The sequence below is a fragment of the Syngnathus floridae genome, chromosome 10, assembly GCF_059516105.1.
Source record: "Syngnathus floridae isolate MCC-2025c chromosome 10, RoL_Sflo_1.0, whole genome shotgun sequence".
Lineage (NCBI taxonomy): Eukaryota > Metazoa > Chordata > Actinopteri > Syngnathiformes > Syngnathidae > Syngnathus > Syngnathus floridae.
Window position 1 is genome coordinate 9713559 of NC_142422.1, and position 22069 is coordinate 9735627.

Here is a 22069-nt window from a genome sequence, read left to right on the forward strand (position 1 = left end):
GGCTTGTGACAAGTAAATGCATTTCTTGTGACAACCAGAACTGAAAGCTATAAGAAACAAGAATATAAATGTATCATTTGGTAATTTAATATCCATTAATTCTTATGAAGTCAAAAAAGTCAAATGCATTAGTATAGCCCTAAATCACAAAAGAAAACAGTCAAAGGGCTTCACATCCCCACACTTGACCAATATTAAAGACATCCCCTGATCGTAACCACTCAGGAAGGAATTTTTAATGACAGTTAATTATTTATCTATTTGAAGGCACGCAATGATTCATGCAGTATGTTATAGCGAAAAAATATAACATACCCACGTCTGTCATTATTTTCCCTCTCTCGCCATATCCTACTTTACACCAGCACTGTTCCCATCGTCGACCTCATTTTCCAATCTGTTCCTTTTCACAATACCTGTTTTGTTTGGTGGTGCCTAATTAAGTTTACTGTGACGTGCGAGTGATCGAAAATGGTGAATCCGAAGAAGAAAAGGTCCCCTGTTGTTTCCCCCTGCTGTTAAACTGAACTGTTGTTGCTATCCGTTTTGCTGTCTTGGCTTCAGGAGTTGGAGGTTCGCTGGCGAGAGTACTATGAGCTCGTAACTCTTCTGCTCCAGTGGATCCGCCACCATGTCATGGTCTTTGAGGAGAGGAGGTTCCCAGCCAATTATGAGGAGATAGAGGTGAGACTATATGCAAATGATGCTTTTATGCATTCTGTAGATTTGTCTTAATTGTCGATTTGTGTACTTTTTTTTTTTTTTTTAATACAAATTGTCTGTTTCCTTAATGTTGTTTTTCATTAGCTCCTTTGGCGCCAGTTCATTAAGTTCAAGGAGTCAGAACTGCCACCAAAAGAATCTGATAAGAACCGTTCCAAGCACATCTACCAAACTTTTGAGGCAAGTTAATTCATTCTATTTGCTTGTATCCTGTTGTAACGAACAAGAATTAATAGTCTTTTTGATTAATCACAGAGTGCAGTCCATGCTGGACAAGTGAAGGTCCCCCCTGGCTACCATCCTATTGATGTGGAGAAAGAATGGGGTCGACTTCACGTTTCCATTTTGGAGAGAGAACGACTGCTGAGGACAGAGTTTGAGAGGTCAGCTGACAGATATTTGATAACATAAACCTTATTTTGATCGAAATAAAGATACTGTATTCCTCAATAGGTCTGAGAAGTACGGACAAAATTTCTTATCTTATTTCCATGCGAGATATGGCTAACAATATTACTCCAGGTTCAGTCACATATCGGTCTCATCGCATTATGAAGCTGATAAGTGGAAATGTAGACATTGTTGTCAGTCGCAGTCACTTCTGCTACACTGCTGAGAATTTTGTTAGGTTTTACTGAGATGAACATTTGAGTGGTTAGGATCATGGCATTTGAGAGTCAATCTTGTAGACGGGAGTTTTTGCTGCAGCACAAATTCCTCTAAGTATCGTGATTGATTTGAAAGCGATATTATATTTTACTCTACGAATTGCAATACATAATAGAGAATCCTTTATATATCTTTTTACCTCTTTTTTCTTTCAGACTTGAGAGACTTCAGAGGATTTTAAGCAAAATCCAGATGGAGACTGGAAGATATGATGAGCACCTAATCCACCTTGAGACCTTGCTCCAGACGGTGAGTCCCAAGCCTACACAGAATTATGATGTAAATGTCAAACTGTCAGTCTCATTGAGATAACATTTCCGAATGTGACGTACCACAGTAATTAACATTGACATTATAATTATCTTGTACTCTTAGGATATCCGCCTCCTGAATGCGGGGAAACCAGCTCAGCACACAGCAGAAATTGAGCGTGAACTAGATAGGGCCGACAACGTTGTTCGTCTGCTCTTCAATGATGTACAGACCCTCAAGGATGGGCGCCACCCTCAGTCTGAACAGATGTACCGCAGGTGGGTGCCACATAAATTGCATTTACCATGAAATATTGATCACTAAATAGCCATACATGATCCTCTTTTTGCACAGAGTCTACAGCCTACATGAGCGCCTAGTCAACTTGCGCAGCGATTACAACCTTCGCCTGAAGACTTCCCAGATTGTCATGACGCATGCATCCCAGAAGACTACCATGTCGAAAGTACGGCCAGAATTGGATGACGTGACATTGCGCTATGTCCAAGATCTTCTTGCCTGGGTGGAGGAGAATCAACGGCGCATCGACGGAGCTGAATGGGGTTCAGATCTGCCTTCTGTCGAGTCACAGCTTGGCAGCCACAGAGGCCTGCACCAGACAGTGGAAGACTTCAGATCAAAGATCGAACGTGCAAAGGCTGATGAGGTACTCATTTTATTTATTTATTTTATTTTCCCATTTATTTTCATTCAGATGAGCCTCTGTTGAGTGTTTTTATTATCCGACTTGGTTTTCAGAACCAGCTATCCCCTGCTAGCAAAGGCACATACAGAGAGTACCTGGGTAAACTGGATCTTCATTATGGCAAACTCCTGGTAAATAGGCAAATAGATATGCATGTTCACCAATTGGTACATGCCTTTAACATTTTTCAATTATCTGAAAATAACCTGATGCATTTTTTTTTCAATCACTTTTCTCCTCTCAGAACTCCTCAAAGTCCCGCTTGAGGAACTTGGATTCACTGCACGCATTTGTCAGTGCAGCGACTAAGGAGCTTATGTGGCTAAATGACAAAGAGGAGGAGGAGGTTCACTTTGATTGGAGTGACCAAAACACCAACATGGCAGCAAAGAAAGACAACTACTCGGTGTGTTTCTGAAGTAGACCTCCTCTTATGATCTTTAATTCAGCATTTGAGAATAGGTTTATACAAATTAACGTGATTTTAATTGGGGTTTTTTTCTTCTTCTTACCCTTCAGGCTCTAATGCGAGAGTTGGAGCACAGGGAGAAAAAAGTCAATGATATCCAGACCACAGGAGATAAGTTTATCAAGGATGGCCATCCTGGCAAGAAGACAGTGGAGGTGATTACATCAAGAACTTTTAGACAGCGACCTTTGGAAAAATGCACCTTTGACTTGCAATCATCATAACTGCTTGCTCTCTCCCAGGCCTTCACAGGTGCCCTGCAGACTCAGTGGAGCTGGATACTGCAACTGTGTTGCTGCATTGAGGCTCATCTTAAAGAAAACACAGCTTACTACCAGGTATTTATGATTTCATTATGACCTAAAATGGATATTGCCGTAAAGATTTTCATATTTAAATATATTCATAAAATATTTTCACGTGACTGTGAAGAAAACAAACATATAAAGATGTGACTGGATAATGGATTAATGAATATTTTTGTCTTCCCATTACAGTTCTTTGCTGATGTAAAAGAGGCTCAGAACAAGATGAAAAAGATGCAGGAGACCATGAATAAGAAATACAGTTGTGATCGTTCTACCACAGCCACACGCCTGGAGGATCTGCTGCAGGATACTGCGGTAGGGATGATTCCTTGCACATACCTTATTGTACAATCAGGTTGTCACCTAGTTTTAATTTAGTTTGCTTCAATGTCAACAGGAAGAGCGAGAACAGTTGAATGAATTCAAGACACATGTGAATGGCCTGAACAAAAGGGCTCGTTCTATCATCCAGCTGAAACCACGTAACCCCACCGTGTCCGTCAAAGGCAAACAGCCCATTCAGGCTGTCTGTGACTTCAAACAACAAGAGGTGATGATTGCTTGCAGTATGCAACATGGATCAAGCAAAGAGCCACTTTAGGCTTACACTCTCCATTCTTTCACAGATTACTGTTCATAAAGGGGACGAGTGTGCGCTCCTCAACAATTCCCAGCCTTTCAAATGGAAGGTTCTGAGTCGCTCTGGACATGAGGCAACTGTGCCATCTGTTTGCTTCCTGGTTCCTCCAGTAAACAAGGATGCCATGGACAGTGTGTCCAGGTGAGAGACCCAAAAAAGCGCAGTTTATAGATTTAAAGATTCATTGATTGTTAAACCTAATGGATGCTGCAGTGCAGTAATGTGAAAGTAAATGTACCTCCTCCTCACAGTCTGGAAACAGGGCATCAGCAGATGATGTCCATGTGGCAGACATTTTATATCAACATGAAGAGCTTGCTATCCTGGCAGTACCTGATGAGGGACTTTACACAGATTCGCTCGTGGAACATCACCATGGTATGTATCTCGGCTGCTGGATAAACGTTTAATTCATTGTTTAATTTGTTTGTTTTAGGATTACATTTAAATCAAATGAAATGATATATGGGAACAACAGTTTTGCTAGCACCTTAAAATAGGATTCGAATGAGGCTTAAGTTTGCAATTTGCATAAAAAAATAAACATTTGTGACCCCAAATTCATTTGAAACGCATTATTTCAACAGCGTTACAATTACTGTTGTTTCACATTGACAAACAATGTTTTAGATTATCTTTTCCACCTACTTATCTCTATGTTCCTCTATCATTTCCAGTTAAAGTCAATGAAACCAGACGAATATAGACAAATGATGAGGAACCTGGAGATCCACTACCAGGACTTCATGCGTGACAGCCAGGACTCTCAGCTTTTTGGACCTGATGACCGCCTACACGTAGAGGGAGACTACACCAAGTCCACCCAACACTTTGAGAGCTTGCTTCGCTCTATGGAGAAAGGTACACATCTTGAAATGTCTGTCTGACGGAAGGGATAAATTATATCTACTGTAGTATATAGAGCAGACATGTTATGTTCTCAATTCATGTTCCAGGGCGAATGGTTGTTAGGCTGGGAGGTGAGTGATGTAAAGTTATGCTTCCAAGCTTTAGTTTAGACATGGATATGTTTTTGTGAGAGTACAGTAGATGTAGATGATTGACTGCATGGTGTTTTCCACTGAAAAGTCTGCACAATACAATTACTGCCTGCAATTCTGGGTTAATTGAATGAAATCGTTTCATTGGTCACGTACGGAAATGAAATAGGCAGTATGCTCGTACCCTTAAAAAATCGAGAGAGATCCAAAAGTTGTATGACATTGGAAAGGTAAATTTTTTTTACCATTTTTATATAAGTATTAGTCCTCATTACAGGTGTGTGCATATGGTGTGAACATGAATTGCATGTGCTCTCATTGTGAGTTTGCGAGCTATTTTGTCTGAATACATTGTTTTCTATTCACACATAATGAAATCGAAAATCCTATTCATAGGTCAACAAAATGAGTCTCTGTGTAAGAACTACATCACAGAGCTCAAGGACCTGCGACTGCAAATTGAGGGTTGTGAAGCCCAGACTGTCGCTCGCATACGCAAACCAATGGAAAAAGACCCTCTGAAAGAATGCGTTCAAAAGACAGTAAACCAGCAGGTATGCTGCACTCATTTTTCTGTTTTAACACAAAGTTACAGTAGAATATGTGCATCAGAGTTTAAACAATAGATGCAGCATTTATACGCCTTTGCTTTTTATACAGAACCCATTAAAGTAGAATATTAATTGACACTATATTGACATACCGTAATACCAAGAAGTGAGCCTGGTTCTGCGTAGCGCAAAACCTTTATCCTTCCTCCTAGCCTTTAAGGGATAGAATTTTTGGCTCCACGTTTATAGGGGTGTCCTTATAGCTTCTCATTTGTAGTGTCATATACGAGCAGCAATATTTCAGTCAAGCCCATATTATTCACTCAGTGAAAACTGAGCGGTTGTAAACAACAAACAACCATACAAAATGCCAAAGAATGTCATGACTAAAAATGCAGAAATTAATCCACGATGGTTTAGCATGATGCACAATAACCATTAAATGACAAGATTGGGTGGCAAAGTACAAATTAAAGAGAAAAATAAGAGAGCTGTTGTAGCAGATTTCCAATTTACATCCACCTCTTTCATTTCCCATATCTACCCAGTTGAATTTATTTTCTTTCTTAACTAATATATTTGACTCTTTGTTTTACAGAAAGTGCAGACAGAGCTTGAGGGTCTCAAAAAGGACCTTGATAAGCTGACAGTGAGGGCACAGGAAATCTTGAAGTCCCCACAGGAATCTACTTCTACTCCTGTGCTACGTTCTGAGCTAGACCTCACCGTTCAGAAGATGGATCATTCCAACTTGCTCTCCTCCATTTATCTTGAGAAGTGAGACTCAAACAATTCTACACAGCAGGTCTTATTGCTTCCACGTTGGTGTGCTTTCAACTGATTCACTGTATCTCGCACCAGGCTCAAGAATGTGGAAATGGTCATTCGTAACAGTCAGGGTGCTGAGGGTGTACTCAAGCAGTATGAGGACTACCTGCGTGAAGCTCACACTGTGCCCAATGACATCCAGGCCGTTGAGACGTACCGTACAAAGCTTAAGGTAATCAGAAAATACGAAAGAATACCTCATCATAGATCACATGTGAATTTTAGATGTATAACAAATATGTCTATCAGTGTATCTCATTTCCCACCACATTGATCATTTAACCTAATCTTTGTCAAGATTTAATTTGTGGTCACTATTCATAACCCTGCCACTTCTGTTTTGGTCTCAAAAATGCAGAAAATCCGAAATGAGGCGGAGGCTGAACAGCCAGTTTTTGATTCTCTTGAAGAAGAACTAAAGAAAGCCTCTACTGTGAGTGACAAGATGAGTCGTGTGCACAGTGAGCGCGATGCTGAGTTGGACCACTACAAGCAGCTTCAGTCTAGCGTTCAGGACCGGTGGAAGGCCGTGTTCACGCAGATTGACCTTCGTCAGAGAGAGCTTGAGCAGCTCGGCCGGCAGCTTGGCTATTACCGTGACAGTTATGATTGGCTTATCACTTGGATAGCAGACGCCAAGCAAAGGCAAGAAAGGATCCAGACCGTGCCTATCACTGACAGCAAAACACTGAAAGAGCAACTGGCCCTGGAAAAGGTCGGTAATTTATGCTGATTTCTACCAACAGCCAAATGCATTGTCATTGCATAAAACAATTGAGTTCAACTTCATTTTTGTCCTGCTTTCCAAAACAGAAATTACTGGAGGAGATTGAGAAGAACAAAGGCAAAGTTGATGAGTGTCAGAAATATGCTAAAGCGTACATTGACACAATCAAGGTGAGAATGAGACACTCGTATGATAAAATTAAAACTGTGGCTCCCTCGTTTTGACATGTGGGCACCAAGCTGAAATGCCACAGAATAAATAAAAGGCCACTAAAAAAGATCATTACCAAATTTACAGTATCTTTGTATTCTTAATACACTTAACTCCAGTGTGTTTTTCCCCCCAAAAGGACTATGAACTCCAGTTGGTTGCCTATAAAGCTCAAGTGGAGCCTCATACTTCTCCTTTAAAGAAAACAAAACTGGATTCTACATCTGATAACATCATTCAGGAGGTATGTTTCTTCAAATCTATGTAATGAACATGTTACACGACCATATATTAATCAGTGTTTGACTTAAAACAACCTCCTTATTCATGTGACTCTTCTTCCATACCAGTATGTAACACTGAGGACCCGATACAGTGAACTGATGACTCTGACCAGTCAGTACATCAAGTTCATCACTGATGCACAGCAACGCCTGGAGAATGAGGAGGTGCGTCACTCCTTGCTGAGAATCCCAAACAAACTCAAATTTAACATGACCTTAACCAACAAGCTAATCAACCAAACTAGCAGCATTTGTAATATTCTCCCATCACCACGCACTCATGTAATGTCTGAGTGTTTCATACTGACCCTCATGCGACAAGCACACATTCACAAGCACGCACACACACACACATGGATAAACAGTATTTGATCGATAGAGTACTGCTATTTGAGAGATTACGGTGAAATTACTTGGTGCTTCAAACTGAAATGGGTGAAGTATGGAAGTAGGTATGTTTTTCTTTTTTGGTTAAATTTACAGTCTCTAAATTGGATGATTTGTCCCATTAGTTAGAGGTTCTTTCTTTCACTTTATTTATTTATTTATTTATTTATTTATTTATTTATTTATTTATTTATTTATTTATTTATTTATTTATTTATTTATTTATTTATTTATTTATAACTCTGGTTGCTTACAGACAGTTACATTCTATTTCCCACTATCTTGGGTTTTCCTTGTCAAATTCACACGTTTGGGTTTTTGAATTCTTTTCTTACCCTAATGGTGTGTTTGTTTGCTTCTCTTAACTGCTTGCCAGTGGTTTACCCTGATGAATGCTTGAACTTGTTTGAGCAGTAAAGAGGTAAATGTTTAGTGGTGATGGTTTTTTCACATGGATTGTTTTTTATTTTCTTGCATTTTTCACTGTACCACATGGCATCATTTCGACATCTTTGGTGACTGGTGTGATAAAATACAGTACATTTTTTCAGTTATAGTAATACCCTAGTATTAAAGAGACATAACAAAGCTAAGTCATTAGACAAATGCAAGAAACAAGGGTGAACATTTAGTGTACTTAACATGGGAGCATGTGAACCTTACTTACTCAAGGAACTTCTCTAAGTCAACCTTACTAGTATATTTGAGTGGAGGGGATTTTATACTTATAATTGGTGTCCTGACTAACAGTGGAATTTTCTGAAGCCTTTTCACTTTGACTTTTCCTTTGCTTCTTTTTCATTTTGTTGTGTGGTTTATATGTAGTGATTTAAAGAACCATTTTTAAAAAAAAAAAAAAAAAGTACCATCAGATAAATATATACTAAAAATTGAATATATATGATTTGGTATGGTACATAAATAATTTAAACGACTGTACATCAAATTAACTTTCTACAGCCTCACTACTATTGTAGAATTGTGACATTAAGTAATTATAGAAAGCAAATTTCAAATTATTTTATGAGTGGAAGACCAATATTCTTGCATGCAATGTGATTTTTCCTTTCGTGAAATAATGTCCATTCCATCCATTAACAAAAAACTTCATCCATTTTCACTGAATTGCCTTGTCATGAATTAAATTCATTGCACCGTGAATTTAACCTCAGTTAATTGTACTTTGCATCTGACGTTGATCTTTGACTTGTTCTGTTAACTGACTTTTAACATTAACATTGCACTGGTAATACATTACATTGCATTGCTCTTATTTCAGTGTGATTATGTTGTGATTACCATTGTAATTACAATGTTAAACCCGCACTGTTTCGAGCTGGTGAATGTAAGCTGTTACCTTCCACGTGTCATGCTCAATTATAATCTTTTCTTTACCATTTGCTTCCACTAATGCAGAAAGCTGCAAAGAAACTCAAAGCAGAAGAACAGAAAAAAATGGCAGAGATGCAGGCTGAGTTAGACAAACAAAAGCAATTAGCAGAAGCACATGCAAAGGCCATTGAAAAGGCTGAAAAAGAGGCGCAAGAGTTGAAACTCAAAATGCAGGAAGAAGTTAATAAGAGAGAAATCGCTGCTGTAGATGCAGAAAAGCAAAAGCACAATGTCCAAATGGAACTTCATGAGCTCAAAAACCTTTCAGAGCAACAAATTAAAGACAAAACTCAGCAAGTGGATGATGCGCTTCAGAGCAGAACAAAGATTGAAGAGGAAATCCGTCTTATAAGAATCCAACTTGAGACAACAGTAAAACAAAAATCTACAGCTGAATCTGAGCTCCAGCAGCTTCGTGACAGAGCAGCTGATGCTGAAAAACTGAGGAAGGCTGCCCAAGAAGAAGCAGAAAAGCTACGCAAACAGGTTAATGAAGAGACCCAGAAAAAGCGTATGGCAGAGGAGGAACTCAAATTAAAATTTGAGGCAGAAAAGGAGGCAGCAAGGCAAAAACAAAAAGCACTGGATGACCTTGAAATGCTCAAATTGCAGGCAGAGGAGGCAGAAAGGCAAGTGAAGCAAGCAGAAATCGAAAAGGAAAGACAAATCCAGGTTGCTCATCAGGCAGCGCAGAAAAGTGCTGCCATTGAGCTCCAGAGCAAACACTTGTCCTTTGTGGAAAAGACCTCAAAGTTGGAAGAATCACTCAAACAGGAGCATGGTACTGTCCTTCAACTGCAACAAGAAGCATCACGCCTTAAGAAACAACACGAAGATGCGGAATCGGCTAGAGAAGAGGCCGAAAAGGAACTTGAGAAATGGAGACAAAAAGCCAATGAGGCCCTTCGTCTAAGGCTCCAGGCTGAAGAAGAATCCCACAAAAAGAATCTTGCACAAGAAGAAGCAGAGAAACAAAAGGATGATGCAGAGCGTGAGGCTAAAAAAAGAGCAAAGGCTGAAGAATCAGCCCTTAAGCAGAGAGACATGGCTGAGAAAGAGCTCGAAAGGCAGAGGAAGATGGCTGAGAGCACAGCACAGCAGAAGCTCATTGCAGAACATGAGCTGATTCGTCTCAAGGCAGACTTTGACAATGCAGAACAACAACGATCCTTGCTAGAAGACGAGCTCTACCGTCTGAAGAATGAAGTCATCGCAGCTCAACAACAGAGGAAACAGCTTGAAGACGAACTAGCCAAAGTTAGAAGCGAAATGGATGTACTCCTACAGCTCAAGTCAAAGGCAGAAAAGGAGACCATGTCAAACACAGAGAAGAGCAAACAGCTTCTTGAGGCAGAGGCCGCCAAGATGAGGGACCTGGCTGAAGAGGCAGGCAAGCTAAGAACCATTGCTGAAGAGGCTAAGCATCAAAGACAAGTTGCTGAGGATGAAGCAGCTCGTCAGAGAGCAGAGGCTGAGAGGATTCTCAAAGAGAAGCTTGCAGCCATCAGCGAGGCCACCCGTTTGAAAACTGAGGCAGAAATTGCTTTGAAAGAAAAAGAAGCAGAAAATGAGAGACTGCGTCGGCAAGCTGAAGACGAAGCTTACCAGAGGAAAGCTTTAGAAGACCAAGCCAATCAGCACAAGCGAGCAATTGAAGAGAAGATAATTCAACTGAAAATGTCATCTGAAGCTGAAATGGATCGACAAAAAGCTATAGTGGACGACACACTCAAACAGAGGCGAGTTGTCGAAGAAGAGATCAGAATCCTCAAGTTCAACTTTGAGAAAGCATCATCGGGAAAGCTCGATCTGGAACTCGAGCTAAATAAGCTGAAAAATATTGCAGAGGAAACACAACAAAGCAGGATCCAAGCAGAGGAGGAAGCTGAAAACCTCAGAAGGCTTGCTCTTGAGGAGGAGCGAAAGAGGAAGGAAGCAGAGGACAAAGTTAAGATGATCACTGCCGCAGAGGAAGAGGCAGCTCGACAGTGCAAAGCAGCTCAGGATGAACTTCAGCGACTAAAAAAGAAGGCAGAAGAAGCCAGGAAGCAAAAAGAATTGGCTGATAAAGAAGCTGAAAAACAAGTTGTAGCAGCTCAACAAGCTGCCCTGAAATGCAGTGCAGCGGAACAGCAAGCACAGAGTGTTCTCGCTCAACAGAAAGAGGATAGTATCATGCAGAAGAAGCTCAAAGACGAATATGAGAAAGCCAGAATGCTTGCCAAAGAAGCCGAGGCTGCAAAGGAGAAGGCAGAGCAGGAAGCAGCACTGCTCCGTCAACAAGCAGAGGAAGCCGAGCGACAAAAAATGGCTGCTGAATTAGAAGCCGCAAACCAAGCCAAAGCCCAGGAAGATGCTGAGAGGTTGAGGAAGGAAGCCGAATTTGAAGCTGCTAAACTTGCCCAAGCTGAAGCTGCAGCATTGAAGCAGAAGCAACAAGCGGATGCTGAAATGGCAAAGCACAAAAAACTGGCAGAGCAAACACTAAAGCAGAAATTTGTCGTAGAACAAGAGCTCACAAAAGTTAAACTTCAGCTTAATGAGACCGATAATCAAAAGTCTCTACTCGATGCAGAGCTGCATCGCTTAAAGGATGAGGTTGACGATGCTGTCAAACAAAAATCCCAGGTTGAAGATGAACTGTTGAAAGTAAAAGTTCAGATGGAAGAGCTGCTGAAGCTTAAAATGAAAATTGAGGAGGAGAATCAGCGCCTCATCAAGAAAGACAAAGACAACACTCAGAAATTCCTTGCAGAGGAAGCTGAAAACATGAAAAAGCTTGCTGAGAATGCTGCTAGACTTAGTGTAGAAGCACAAGAGGCAGCTCGCTTGAGGCAGCTTGCTGAAGAAGACCTGAATCAGCAACGCGCTCTTGCGGAGAAAATGCTCAAAGAGAAGATGCAGGCTATTCAGGAAGCATCGAAATTTAGAGCAGAGGCAGAGATGCTTCAGAGGCAGAAGGACTTGGCTCAAGAGCAAGCACAAAAGCTCCTTGAGGACAAACAGCTTATGCAGCAACTGCTGGAAGAGGAAACTGAGGAATATCAGAAATCCCTCGAAGCCGAACGAAAAAGGCAATTGGAGATCGTAGCAGAGGCAGAAAAACTTAGGCTCCAAGTTTCTCAGCTCAGTGAAGCCCAGGCAAAAGCAGAAGAAGAAGCGAAAAAATTCAAGCAACAAGCTGATACAATAGCGTCCCGTCTTCATCAAACTGAAATTGCCACTAAAGAAAAAATGACTGTTGTTGAAAAACTGGAATTTGAGAGACAAAATAACAGCAAAGAAGCCGGCGACTTACGCAAAGCTATCGCAGAGCTTGAGAAAGAGAAGGCTAGACTGAAAAGAGATGCTGAAGAACTTCAAAATAAATCTAAAGAGGTATTGTGTCAAAATGGCATAACAACGCAGTTTATGCCATTGTTAACTCTCAAAACTAACCCAGTTTTTTCTTCCAGTTTCTCCTATCTCTATTGTTCGATTAAACTAACCATGCATCTTTGATTTTTAGTTTCACTTTATTTTTGCAGTGCACTGTGCTCATGCACATCCCACCCTGAATGTGTCATGCCATGGAACAATTCTAGGGAGCACATCATTATATTGTTGTCTGAAAACATATCTATATCACAAAGCAGTAAATCCTAATTAGGATGTGTAACCTAGAATGTGATAATTAATATCAATTTTACAGAAACAACCATTTTCATTTTATCAGGAAATGGTTATAGTAAAGGCTTGGGATAATGCAGTAGGAAGAAACTAGACCTTCTGGGATTGTGTATAAAAAAAACTGGGTAATTTATTCCATCCGAAAAAATGTTTTTGCACATAGCAGGCTAAATGTGGTGCGGTACATAGAGTGTTTAATAAAGATGTTACTTACTAAGTTGTTTGATAAATATCCCAATTAAATTCATGACAACAAATTAGAAATTAATCCACATAAAATAAATTATCATGCATTAGCAGATTGCACTGTATGGTGTTTGGTGTGGTGGTTTGAGACACAAAAACTGGTGTGAGGAACATATATAAAGCCCAGCAAAAACTTTTACTGACTTGTTTTTTTCTTGCTTTTTTCCTGCCAGATGGCTGATGCGCAGCAGAAACAAATTGAACATGAGAAGATAATGCTCCAGCAAACATTCCTTACAGAAAAAGAAATGTTGTTGAAAAAGGAGAAGCTCATTGAAGATGAGAAAAAGAGATTGGAGAGCCAATTTGAAGAGGAAGTCAAAAAGGCACAAGCTCTGAAAGATGAACAGGAGCGCCAAAGACTACAAATGGAGGAAGAGAAGAAGAAATTGCAAGCTACTATGGATGCGGCTCTTAATAAACAGAAAGAAGCTGAAAAGGAGATGATAAACAAGCAAAAAGAAATGCAGGAACTTGAAAAGAAGAGACTGGATCAGGAAAGAATCCTAGCAGAAGAGAACCAGAAACTGCGTGAGAAACTCCAGCAGATGGAGACAGTGCAGACTGTCAAAGTTACTACGGTTGACAATGTTTTCAATGGGCAAAATGCCAGTGACGCAGTAGACAGTGTGGGGAAGAAACCAGATCCATTATCTTTTGATGGTATTCGTGAAAAAGTCCCAGCTAGCAGACTTTTCGAGTTAGGTCTTTTACCAAAGAAAGATTTTGATAAGCTCAAAAATGGTAAAACTACAGTTCAAGACCTTGGTGAGAAAGAACACCTCAAAACCATTCTTAAAGGAAAGAACAGCATTGCTGGTATTTTGACACCATCGAATAAAAAGGTGTCAATCTACCAAGCATCTCAAGAGAAAAAAATTACTCCAGGCACAGCCATGATACTTCTTGAAGCTCAGGCAGCAACTGGTTACATGCTGGATCCCATTAATAAGAAAAAGCTTCCTGTTAATGAAGCTGTCAAGGAAGGCTTGATTGGCCCAGAGCTACACAATAAAATGCTTTTAGCCGAAAGAGCTGTTATTGGATACAAAGATCCATATACAGGGGACAAAATATCTGTCTTTGAATCAATGAAGAAGGGTCTGATAGAACATGATCATGCTATCAGAGTCCTTGAGGCTCAGATCGCAACAGGGGGCATCATTGATCCTGTCAATAGTCACCGTGTGCCCAAAGAAGTGGCCTATAAACAGGGACTATCTGATCCAGAAATGCACAAGACTTTAGAAAAACCAGCAGATGATGCAAAAGGTTACTTTGATCCGAGCACCCAAGAGCCACTGACATATTCTGAGCTCATGATGAGATGTAAACCTGACCCCGAAACTGGCTTGCTTCTTTTGCCAATCACAGATAAAGCTGCACAATGCTCAAGTATATACACAGAGGAAGAGACCAAGGATGTGTTCAGTAAAACAACTGTGTCTGTTCCATTTGGAAAATTCAAAGGAAAGACTGTCACCATTTGGGATATAATAAATTCGGAGTACTTCACTGAAGATCAAAAGAAAGATCTTCTCCGTCAGTACAAGACAGGCAAGATCACAATTGAAAAAATTATTAAGATTGTAATCACTGTAGCAGAAGAAAAAGAAAAGAAGAATGAAATTAACTTCAGTGGTCTTCGAGCACCGGTTCCTGCTTCTGAACTCCTTGAATCCAAAATTATCGATAAAGACCTGTACAACAAATTGCAAAAGGGTAACAAGACTGTCAAAGAGGTATCTGAAATGGACCCTGTCAACAAAGCTCTTAAAGGCACTAATTGCATTGCAGGCATAGTTACTGAGTCATCAAAGGAGCCCATGTCCTTTTATAAGGCAATGAAGAAGGACATATTGAGACCTGGGCTTGCCTTAAATATGCTTGAAGCCCAAGCAGGAACAGGCTATGTGGTTGATCCTGTTGAAAATCAAAAGTACACTGTTGATGAAGCTGTCAAAGCAGGAGTTGTTGGTCCTGAGCTGCACGAAAAGCTCTTGAGTGCAGAGAGAGCCGTTACCGGTTACAAAGATCCATATACCGGAAAGACGGTCTCTCTGTTTCAAGCAATGAAAAAAGATCTGATTCCTAAAGAGCAAGGAATCAGGCTGCTAGATGCCCAAATGACCACGGGTGGCATCATTGATCCCGTCAAAAGCCATCGTGTTCCCCATGATGTCGCTTGCAAGCGAAATTATTTTGATGATGAAATGAAACGGGTTCTAAGTCAACCAACTGATGAAGTCAAATGTTTCTATGACCCCAACATGAAAGAAAATGCCACATATGCACAGCTGTTCCAGAGATGTTTAACTGATGAAAAAACCGGCCTGCAGCTTTTCTTTCTCACCAATGAAGCCATCAATGCAAAAGAAGAGCCAACACTTAGTGAGGCCCAGACAAAAGAGGCTATGACTAAGGAAACAATTGAACTGGATTACGGGCCACTCAAGGGCAGGAAAATGACCGTTTGGGATCTTATAAACTCTGACTATTTGACTGAGGCACAAAGACTTGACCTGCTCAAACAATTTAGGTCTGGAAAGATAACAATTGAAAAGATACTTAAAATTATCATCACAATTATAGAAGAAGAGGAGGCAAAGAAACAGGAACAGCTAAACTTCAAGGGTCTCAGATCACCCATACCAGCAGGTCGTCTTCATGAGTCCAAAATAATTGACAAAACAACACTTAATCTTCTTGAACATGGCAAGACAACACCTAAAAAAGTCAGTGAGAATCCCCATGTGAAGAAATATCTCCAGGGCTCAGATTGTGTCGCTGGCATTTTCCTAGAGCCAAAACAAGAGACATCAAGCATTTATCAGGCTATGAAGAAAAACCTGATCAGACACAACACGGGTCTTTCACTTCTGGAGGCTCAGGCCGCTACCGGGTTCATTGTAGATCCTGTGAAAAAACAATTTTTGACAGTAGATGAAGCCGTAAAATCTGGTCTTGTAGGCCCTGAGCTCCATGAAAAGTTGCTCTCTGCAGAAAAGGCAGTCACGGGATATAAAGATCCATTTACAGGCAACAAAATAGGACTCTTTGAAGCTATGCAAAAGGATCTCGTTTTGAAAGACCAAGCGCTGCCATTCCTAGAGGCACAAATGGTCACTGGAGGAATAATTGACCCTGTAAACAGTTTCCGTGTCCCAATGGATGTTGCATTTGACAAGAACCTTTTCAGTCAGGAAATGGCGAACAGACTCTCTCAGCCATCTGATGATAACAAGGTTTTCATAGACCCAGAAACTGATGAAAATGTAACATATAGACAGCTTAAAGACAAGTGCAAAAGGGATCCAGATACAGGCATGTGTATCCTCCCACTATCAAAGCCTCAGTCTCCTACAGTTGTGGAGAAGACATATCTCTTCACGGAGGAGCAAACACAGAGTGACCTGGCCAATACCCAAATTGACGTCCCGATTGAGGGTGTTGCTGAGCAATCCACAAACCTCTGGGATATCATGAACTCAAATTTGATTCCAGAACAGCAGAGGCAAAAGCTTATCGATGAATATCGTTCTGGAAACATCACCAAAGAGCGGATGATCATAATTATTATTGAAATCATGGAGCAGAGAGAGATCATCCGAAATGAGAGTCCTCTTCTATGTAAGACGATGAGGAGACAAGTTACCATTGAGGAGCTGCACAATGCCCGTATCATTGACTTGGAAACGTACAACCTTCTTAAACAGGGCAAACGAAATATCCGCGACATAATGGAGATGACTAGTGTAAAACAGTATTTATATGGCACTGGCTGTGTTGCCGGAGTCCAGACTGACTCGAGCTCAAAGATCAGTATATACCAAGCAATGAACAGGGGATTTCTTAAACCAGAAATTGCCCTTAGCCTCTTGGAAGCACAGGCAGCGACAGGATTCATTGTTGATCCAGTTAAAAACGAGACGCTTACTGTTGATGAAGCCGTTCGTAAGGGTGTTGTAGGCCCCGAGATCCATGATAAACTACTTTCTGCTGAGAGAGCAGTTACGGGATACAAAGACCCATACAGCGGAAAAGTCATATCTCTTTTCCAGGCAATGAAAAAAGATCTCGTTAAAGAGGATTATGCTCTGAAAATGTTAGAAGCACAATCTGCCACAGGAGGAATTATTGATCCTGTATTCCAGTTCCACCTACCCACAGACATTGCTATGCAGAGGGGTTATATCAACAAGGAAACCAACGAGAAATTGACAAATGACGTTAAAGGTTTCGTTGACCCTGTTACTGATGAGAACTTGTCATATGCACAGCTACTTAAGAGATGCACGCTCGAGGGCGGGTTGCGTCTCCTCTCTCTGGGAGACAAGAGACTGACGTTCAAGGGCCTTAGAAAACAAATCACAATGGAAGAACTTGTCCTTTCACAAATTATTGACCAGAAAACGGTCACCGAACTAAATGAAGGTCTTATTTCAGTGGAGGAGGTCAGTAATAGGTTGTCCAAGTACCTTGAGGGCACAAGCTGCATTGCAGGTGTGTTCATAGAGAACACAAGAGAACGTCTATCAATTTACCAAGCCATGAAGAAAAACATGATCAGGCCAGGCACAGCCTTCGAACTTCTTGAGGCCCAGGCAGCCACAGGGTATGTTATTGACCCAATCAAAAACCTTAAACTGACTGTTAATGAAGCAGTGAAAATGGGAATTGTTGGACCTGAATTCAAAGACAAACTTCTTTCTGCGGAGCGTGCAGTGACGGGATATAGAGATCCATATTCAGGCAAGACAATATCACTCTTCCAGGCCATGAAAAAGGGACTCATCCTCAAAGATCATGGCATCCGTCTCTTAGAGGCTCAGATAGCCACTGGTGGAATAATTGACCCAGAGGAAAGTCACAGATTGCCAGTTGAGATGGCCTATGAACGTGGTTTCTTTGATGAGGAAATGAACGAAATACTGACAGACCCATCTGATGACACTAAAGGGTTCTTTGATCCCAACACTGAAGAGAACCTAACATACCTGCAACTCATGGAGAGATGCATTACTGATCCTGACACTGGCCTGGTTCTCCTTCTCCTTAAACAAAAGAAGCGAGAGAGAAAGACTTCCTCAAAATCTTCAGTTCGTAAACGAAGAGTTGTTATTGTTGACCCAGATACAGGCAAAGAAATGACAGTGTATGAGGCCTACAGGAGGGGACTCATTGACAACCAGACCTACTTGGAGCTTGCTCAACAGGAGTGTGAATGGGAAGAAATCACAATGACATCCTCAGATGGTACAGTCAAATCCGTCATTATTGACAGGAAGTCAGGAAGACAATATGATGTTGATGACGCTCTTGCACGTGGCCTCATTGACCAAAATTCTCTTGAAACATATCGATCTGGAAACCTGTCCATCACAGAGTTTGCTGACATGCTGACCGGAAACATGGGAGGCTTCCGTTCTCGTTCATCTTCATTTGGTTCCACATTTGGTTCTGATTTCTCCTCTCCCATGAGCCCAATTCCTTCCATAAAACCACCTGCAGTCATATGGAATGATCCAACAGAGGAGACTGGCCCTATAGCCGGAATCCTGGACATAGACACGTTGGAGAAGGTATCCATCACTGAGGCTATTCGCAGAAACTTGGTAGACAATATCACTGGCCAAAGACTGTTGGAGGCCCAAGCCTGTACTGGGGGAATAATTGACCCTTCCAGTGGAGAGAGATTTTCAGTCACAGACGCTGCAGAAAAGGGTCTTGTTGACAAAGTTATGGTAGATCGTCTTAATCTGGCTCAAAAAGCATTCAATGGATTTGAAGACCCCAGAACTAAGGAGAGGATGTCTGCCTCCCAAGCTCTGAAGAAGGGCTGGTTGTATTATGAAGCTGGGCAGCGATTCCTTGAAATACAATATCTGACAGGTGGACTTGTTGAGCCTGATGTCGAGGGAAGAGTCTCACTGGATGAATCAATCAAGAAGGGTACAATCGATGCCCGCACAGCCCAGAAACTTAGAGATGTCAATTCCTACTCAAGATACCTCACGTGTCCAAAAACTAAACTCAAAATCTCTTTCAGAGATGCTATGGACAGAAGCATGGTAGAGGAAGGAACTAGTCTGAGGCTTCTGGAGGCCTCTTCACAGTCTAGCAAAGGCCTCTATAGTCCCTACAATGTCAGTGGCTCTGGATCTGCTTATGGTTCACGGTCGGGTTCAAGGACAGGTTCCCGATCAGGATCCAGGAGAGGCAGTATTGATGCAGGCTTCACCGTCAACTACTCTTCCTCTTCTTTCACATCTTCCTCAACTGGCTATAGCCGCAAGTTTTGATTGGCCATATCTGCCTTCAACAGCTTTATTAATTGGCATACTCAACAAATAAATTAACAGTACGATTATATTGTTCATTTCTTTCTGTGGGGGAATAAAAAAATTATTAGCAGAGTAATTTATTTATTTTGCCCGCCAAATCAAGCCCTACCTTGACTATGCATGTTGTTTCAAGGAACCATGTCTCAAGTCTATTGAAAAAATTGAAAATAAAGAAAACAAAGAATTTCTACAAATATAGGAATTATATTTTTTTGAAAGTATAAATAAAAAAACTCAACATTCAGTATATCCAGCATGTTTCTGCTTTTTCAAAAGGGCTTCATAGCTCTTATTTTATGGCTAAAATTTTTGAAACATAGTATATTTGTGTTTTCTGAACTAATGCTATTTTTTTGTCAAACTAAAATATTTTTCCAGTATTCTTTGTTTTATTTGAAATTCAATACATTGTTTATTTTGTATCTTTTTTGACACTACTAAACAAGATGCATAGTTACGATGTTTTGACAAAATCCAAATATGTATCTAATGCATACACAGATTCAAATGCTTGTATAGTCGAAACAGATTTTGTGTTTAGTTGATTCTAATATTGGATTGTGTATTTGCGGTATCCAAGACACACTAAAATGTAAACACCAGAATACAACAGTGAGATTTCCTGTCTGAATGAAAGTTATGAAAAAAGAAAAAATACAGTACTTTCATATGAGTTTTTGTGATGCTTTGTATTTTATATTAAATGGACTTGCTTGCATGCTTTTTGTACTCTATACACACTCTATACACATCTTGGATTCTTCATAATCATTCTTCCCTGCAAACCCTAAGATGATATCAGCCTGCCTTCCACACATGATGCAGACCTGCCTTCTGTTAATTTTGTTGTAAGTTGTTTTGCTTTTCCATGATTTGTTTTTGTGTGTGTGTTCCTTACATTCATTAAGTCATTCATCATTCGAACTGCTTGTTCCTCAAATTCATTCTACGTATTTCTTATTAGTTTGTCACCAGCAATACAAAATCAAGTTGACACATTTAAAACTAGTTTAGCTTTGCAATTTTATTGGTGTTTAACTACAATTGCTTTTCTTCTTTTCAACAGCTCCTTCAGTCTCTAAGAATCCCTCGTTTGAGCACAGATTTCCAGATGACCCCAGTTTATGAGCCCAACAAACTAGATGGATTTTTCAAACAGTATGAACATCCCATAGGAGCACAGGTACACTAAATGTCTAGAAATTGGTTATTTCCGTTTCATTAAGCTTTATATGAATAATTTAATTCAAAGATTGGCCATTACACCATTATTTGTTTACCTTGAATTATTTTATTTTTTTAGCATTGGCGTCATTGTTTGTATTTTGCAATTGAAGAGAGCTGAGACAGACTCAACCTGACACCAACCCTGGTTGCTTGTACTAGAACCTTCTTCATCAAGGACTTTTAATTTTTTGCAACAATACTCATCACTACCCACAATCTCAGAAATTCATTTATATTTGAAAAAAATCAACCAACATGAACCTTTGTTAATATTTTTCCTAACATCCATATTAGTCATGCATGTTCTGTTACACAAGACTTTAAAATACAAATCATTGTCATTTTTGTTTAATCTTCGATTATTTTTGTTGTAGCAACAATGTTCAGTTTTTTGTTTTAATTTGCTACAGTAATATTAGGGTGAATATGGATATTCAGTAGTAATAATGAGCTTGCTTTTAAAGAGATTTTGGTTTATACTATGTTTTTTTTGACTGATGAATGTTCTTGACTTAACTTATGTAAATAAAATTTTTGAGATGCCCTATTGTCATTTTATATTAATATGATTTAAACCATCTATTTCCATTATTTTTACTATTGTTTCAATTTCAATTATCCATCTGCTTAAATCAATAAAAAAATCTAATTAAACATTTAAAAGGAACACGAAAAATGACCATAATGTATATGGTAAACACAGGCCAATTGACTTAGTTTAGTGAACTGACCACAAGGGGACAGTATTTTCATTAGTGAACCATCTGTGGTGACCCTGACAAAAGCAGACTAGCCCCAAATATTCATGATATAATACATTTTAGTTATCATTTCTAATTGAGCCTCTTTATATGATACATATGCATTCATTCATAGATAGATAGATAGATAGATAGATAGATAGATAGATAGATAGATAGATAGATAGATAGATAGATAGATAGATAGATAGATAGATAGATAGATAGATAGATAGATAGATAGATAGATAGATAGATAGATAGATAGATAGATAGATAGATAGTGATACCCGGGGGAAATATACATATCTATACAAATTATTGTAAAAGTAGCTGTCTCACTCATTTTAATGTGAAGACATATCTTGAAGTACCGTCATAAGAATAAAAAAATACAAATTGTATTAAAAATATCACTTATTAGCTGCTCTTTAACGAGCTGGGTCATGTGCTGTATTCTGACAAGTTATGACCATAGTGACACAGTGCCGCAAAGATGATCAGTAGTGGACTGACACACCGGTGCACAATCCATCCAGCCACTGTTAATGTCAAATCCTGTTTTATATCCTAACTCCTTGCTCATTATGAAATGTGTGGTTGGGATTATTCTGGAGGCTAGTAACAATCTCATATTTTGGGTTTGTCCGTCAGTTTTCTTATCCAATGAAATATTTAAAGTAGGACAACAATGTT

General features: G+C 39.9%; 1 protein-coding gene across 15 annotated transcripts in view; it reads left to right on the forward strand.

Moving 5' to 3' along the window:
• The window catches only part of plecb (plectin b), a 78022-nt gene extending 56846 nt beyond the window's left edge, over positions 1-21176 (forward strand). For 13 of the 15 annotated variants that reach the window (XM_088386065.1, XM_088386066.1, XM_088386067.1 and 10 more), the window contains 25 exons: positions 565-684; positions 808-903; positions 979-1106; positions 1548-1641; positions 1768-1922; positions 1999-2311; positions 2404-2481; positions 2595-2756; positions 2870-2974; positions 3062-3157; positions 3317-3442; positions 3525-3677; positions 3754-3908; positions 4019-4145; positions 4445-4628; positions 5165-5322; positions 5918-6096; positions 6181-6319; positions 6506-6862; positions 6961-7044; positions 7224-7328; positions 7435-7533; positions 9172-12525; positions 13236-20254; positions 20473-21176. In XM_088386065.1, coding sequence (XP_088242191.1) covers positions 565-684; positions 808-903; positions 979-1106; positions 1548-1641; positions 1768-1922; positions 1999-2311; positions 2404-2481; positions 2595-2756; positions 2870-2974; positions 3062-3157; positions 3317-3442; positions 3525-3677; positions 3754-3908; positions 4019-4145; positions 4445-4628; positions 5165-5322; positions 5918-6096; positions 6181-6319; positions 6506-6862; positions 6961-7044; positions 7224-7328; positions 7435-7533; positions 9172-12525; positions 13236-19364 — 12696 coding nt within the window. In that variant the 3' untranslated portion in view covers positions 19365-20254; positions 20473-21176. The remainder of the gene's footprint in view (positions 1-564; positions 685-807; positions 904-978; positions 1107-1547; positions 1642-1767; positions 1923-1998; positions 2312-2403; positions 2482-2594; positions 2757-2869; positions 2975-3061; positions 3158-3316; positions 3443-3524; positions 3678-3753; positions 3909-4018; positions 4146-4444; positions 4629-5164; positions 5323-5917; positions 6097-6180; positions 6320-6505; positions 6863-6960; positions 7045-7223; positions 7329-7434; positions 7534-9171; positions 12526-13235; positions 20255-20472) is intronic. The other 2 variants (XM_088386059.1, XM_088386060.1) reach the window with 2 other exon arrangements.
• Positions 21177-22069: the final 893 nt, after the last annotated feature.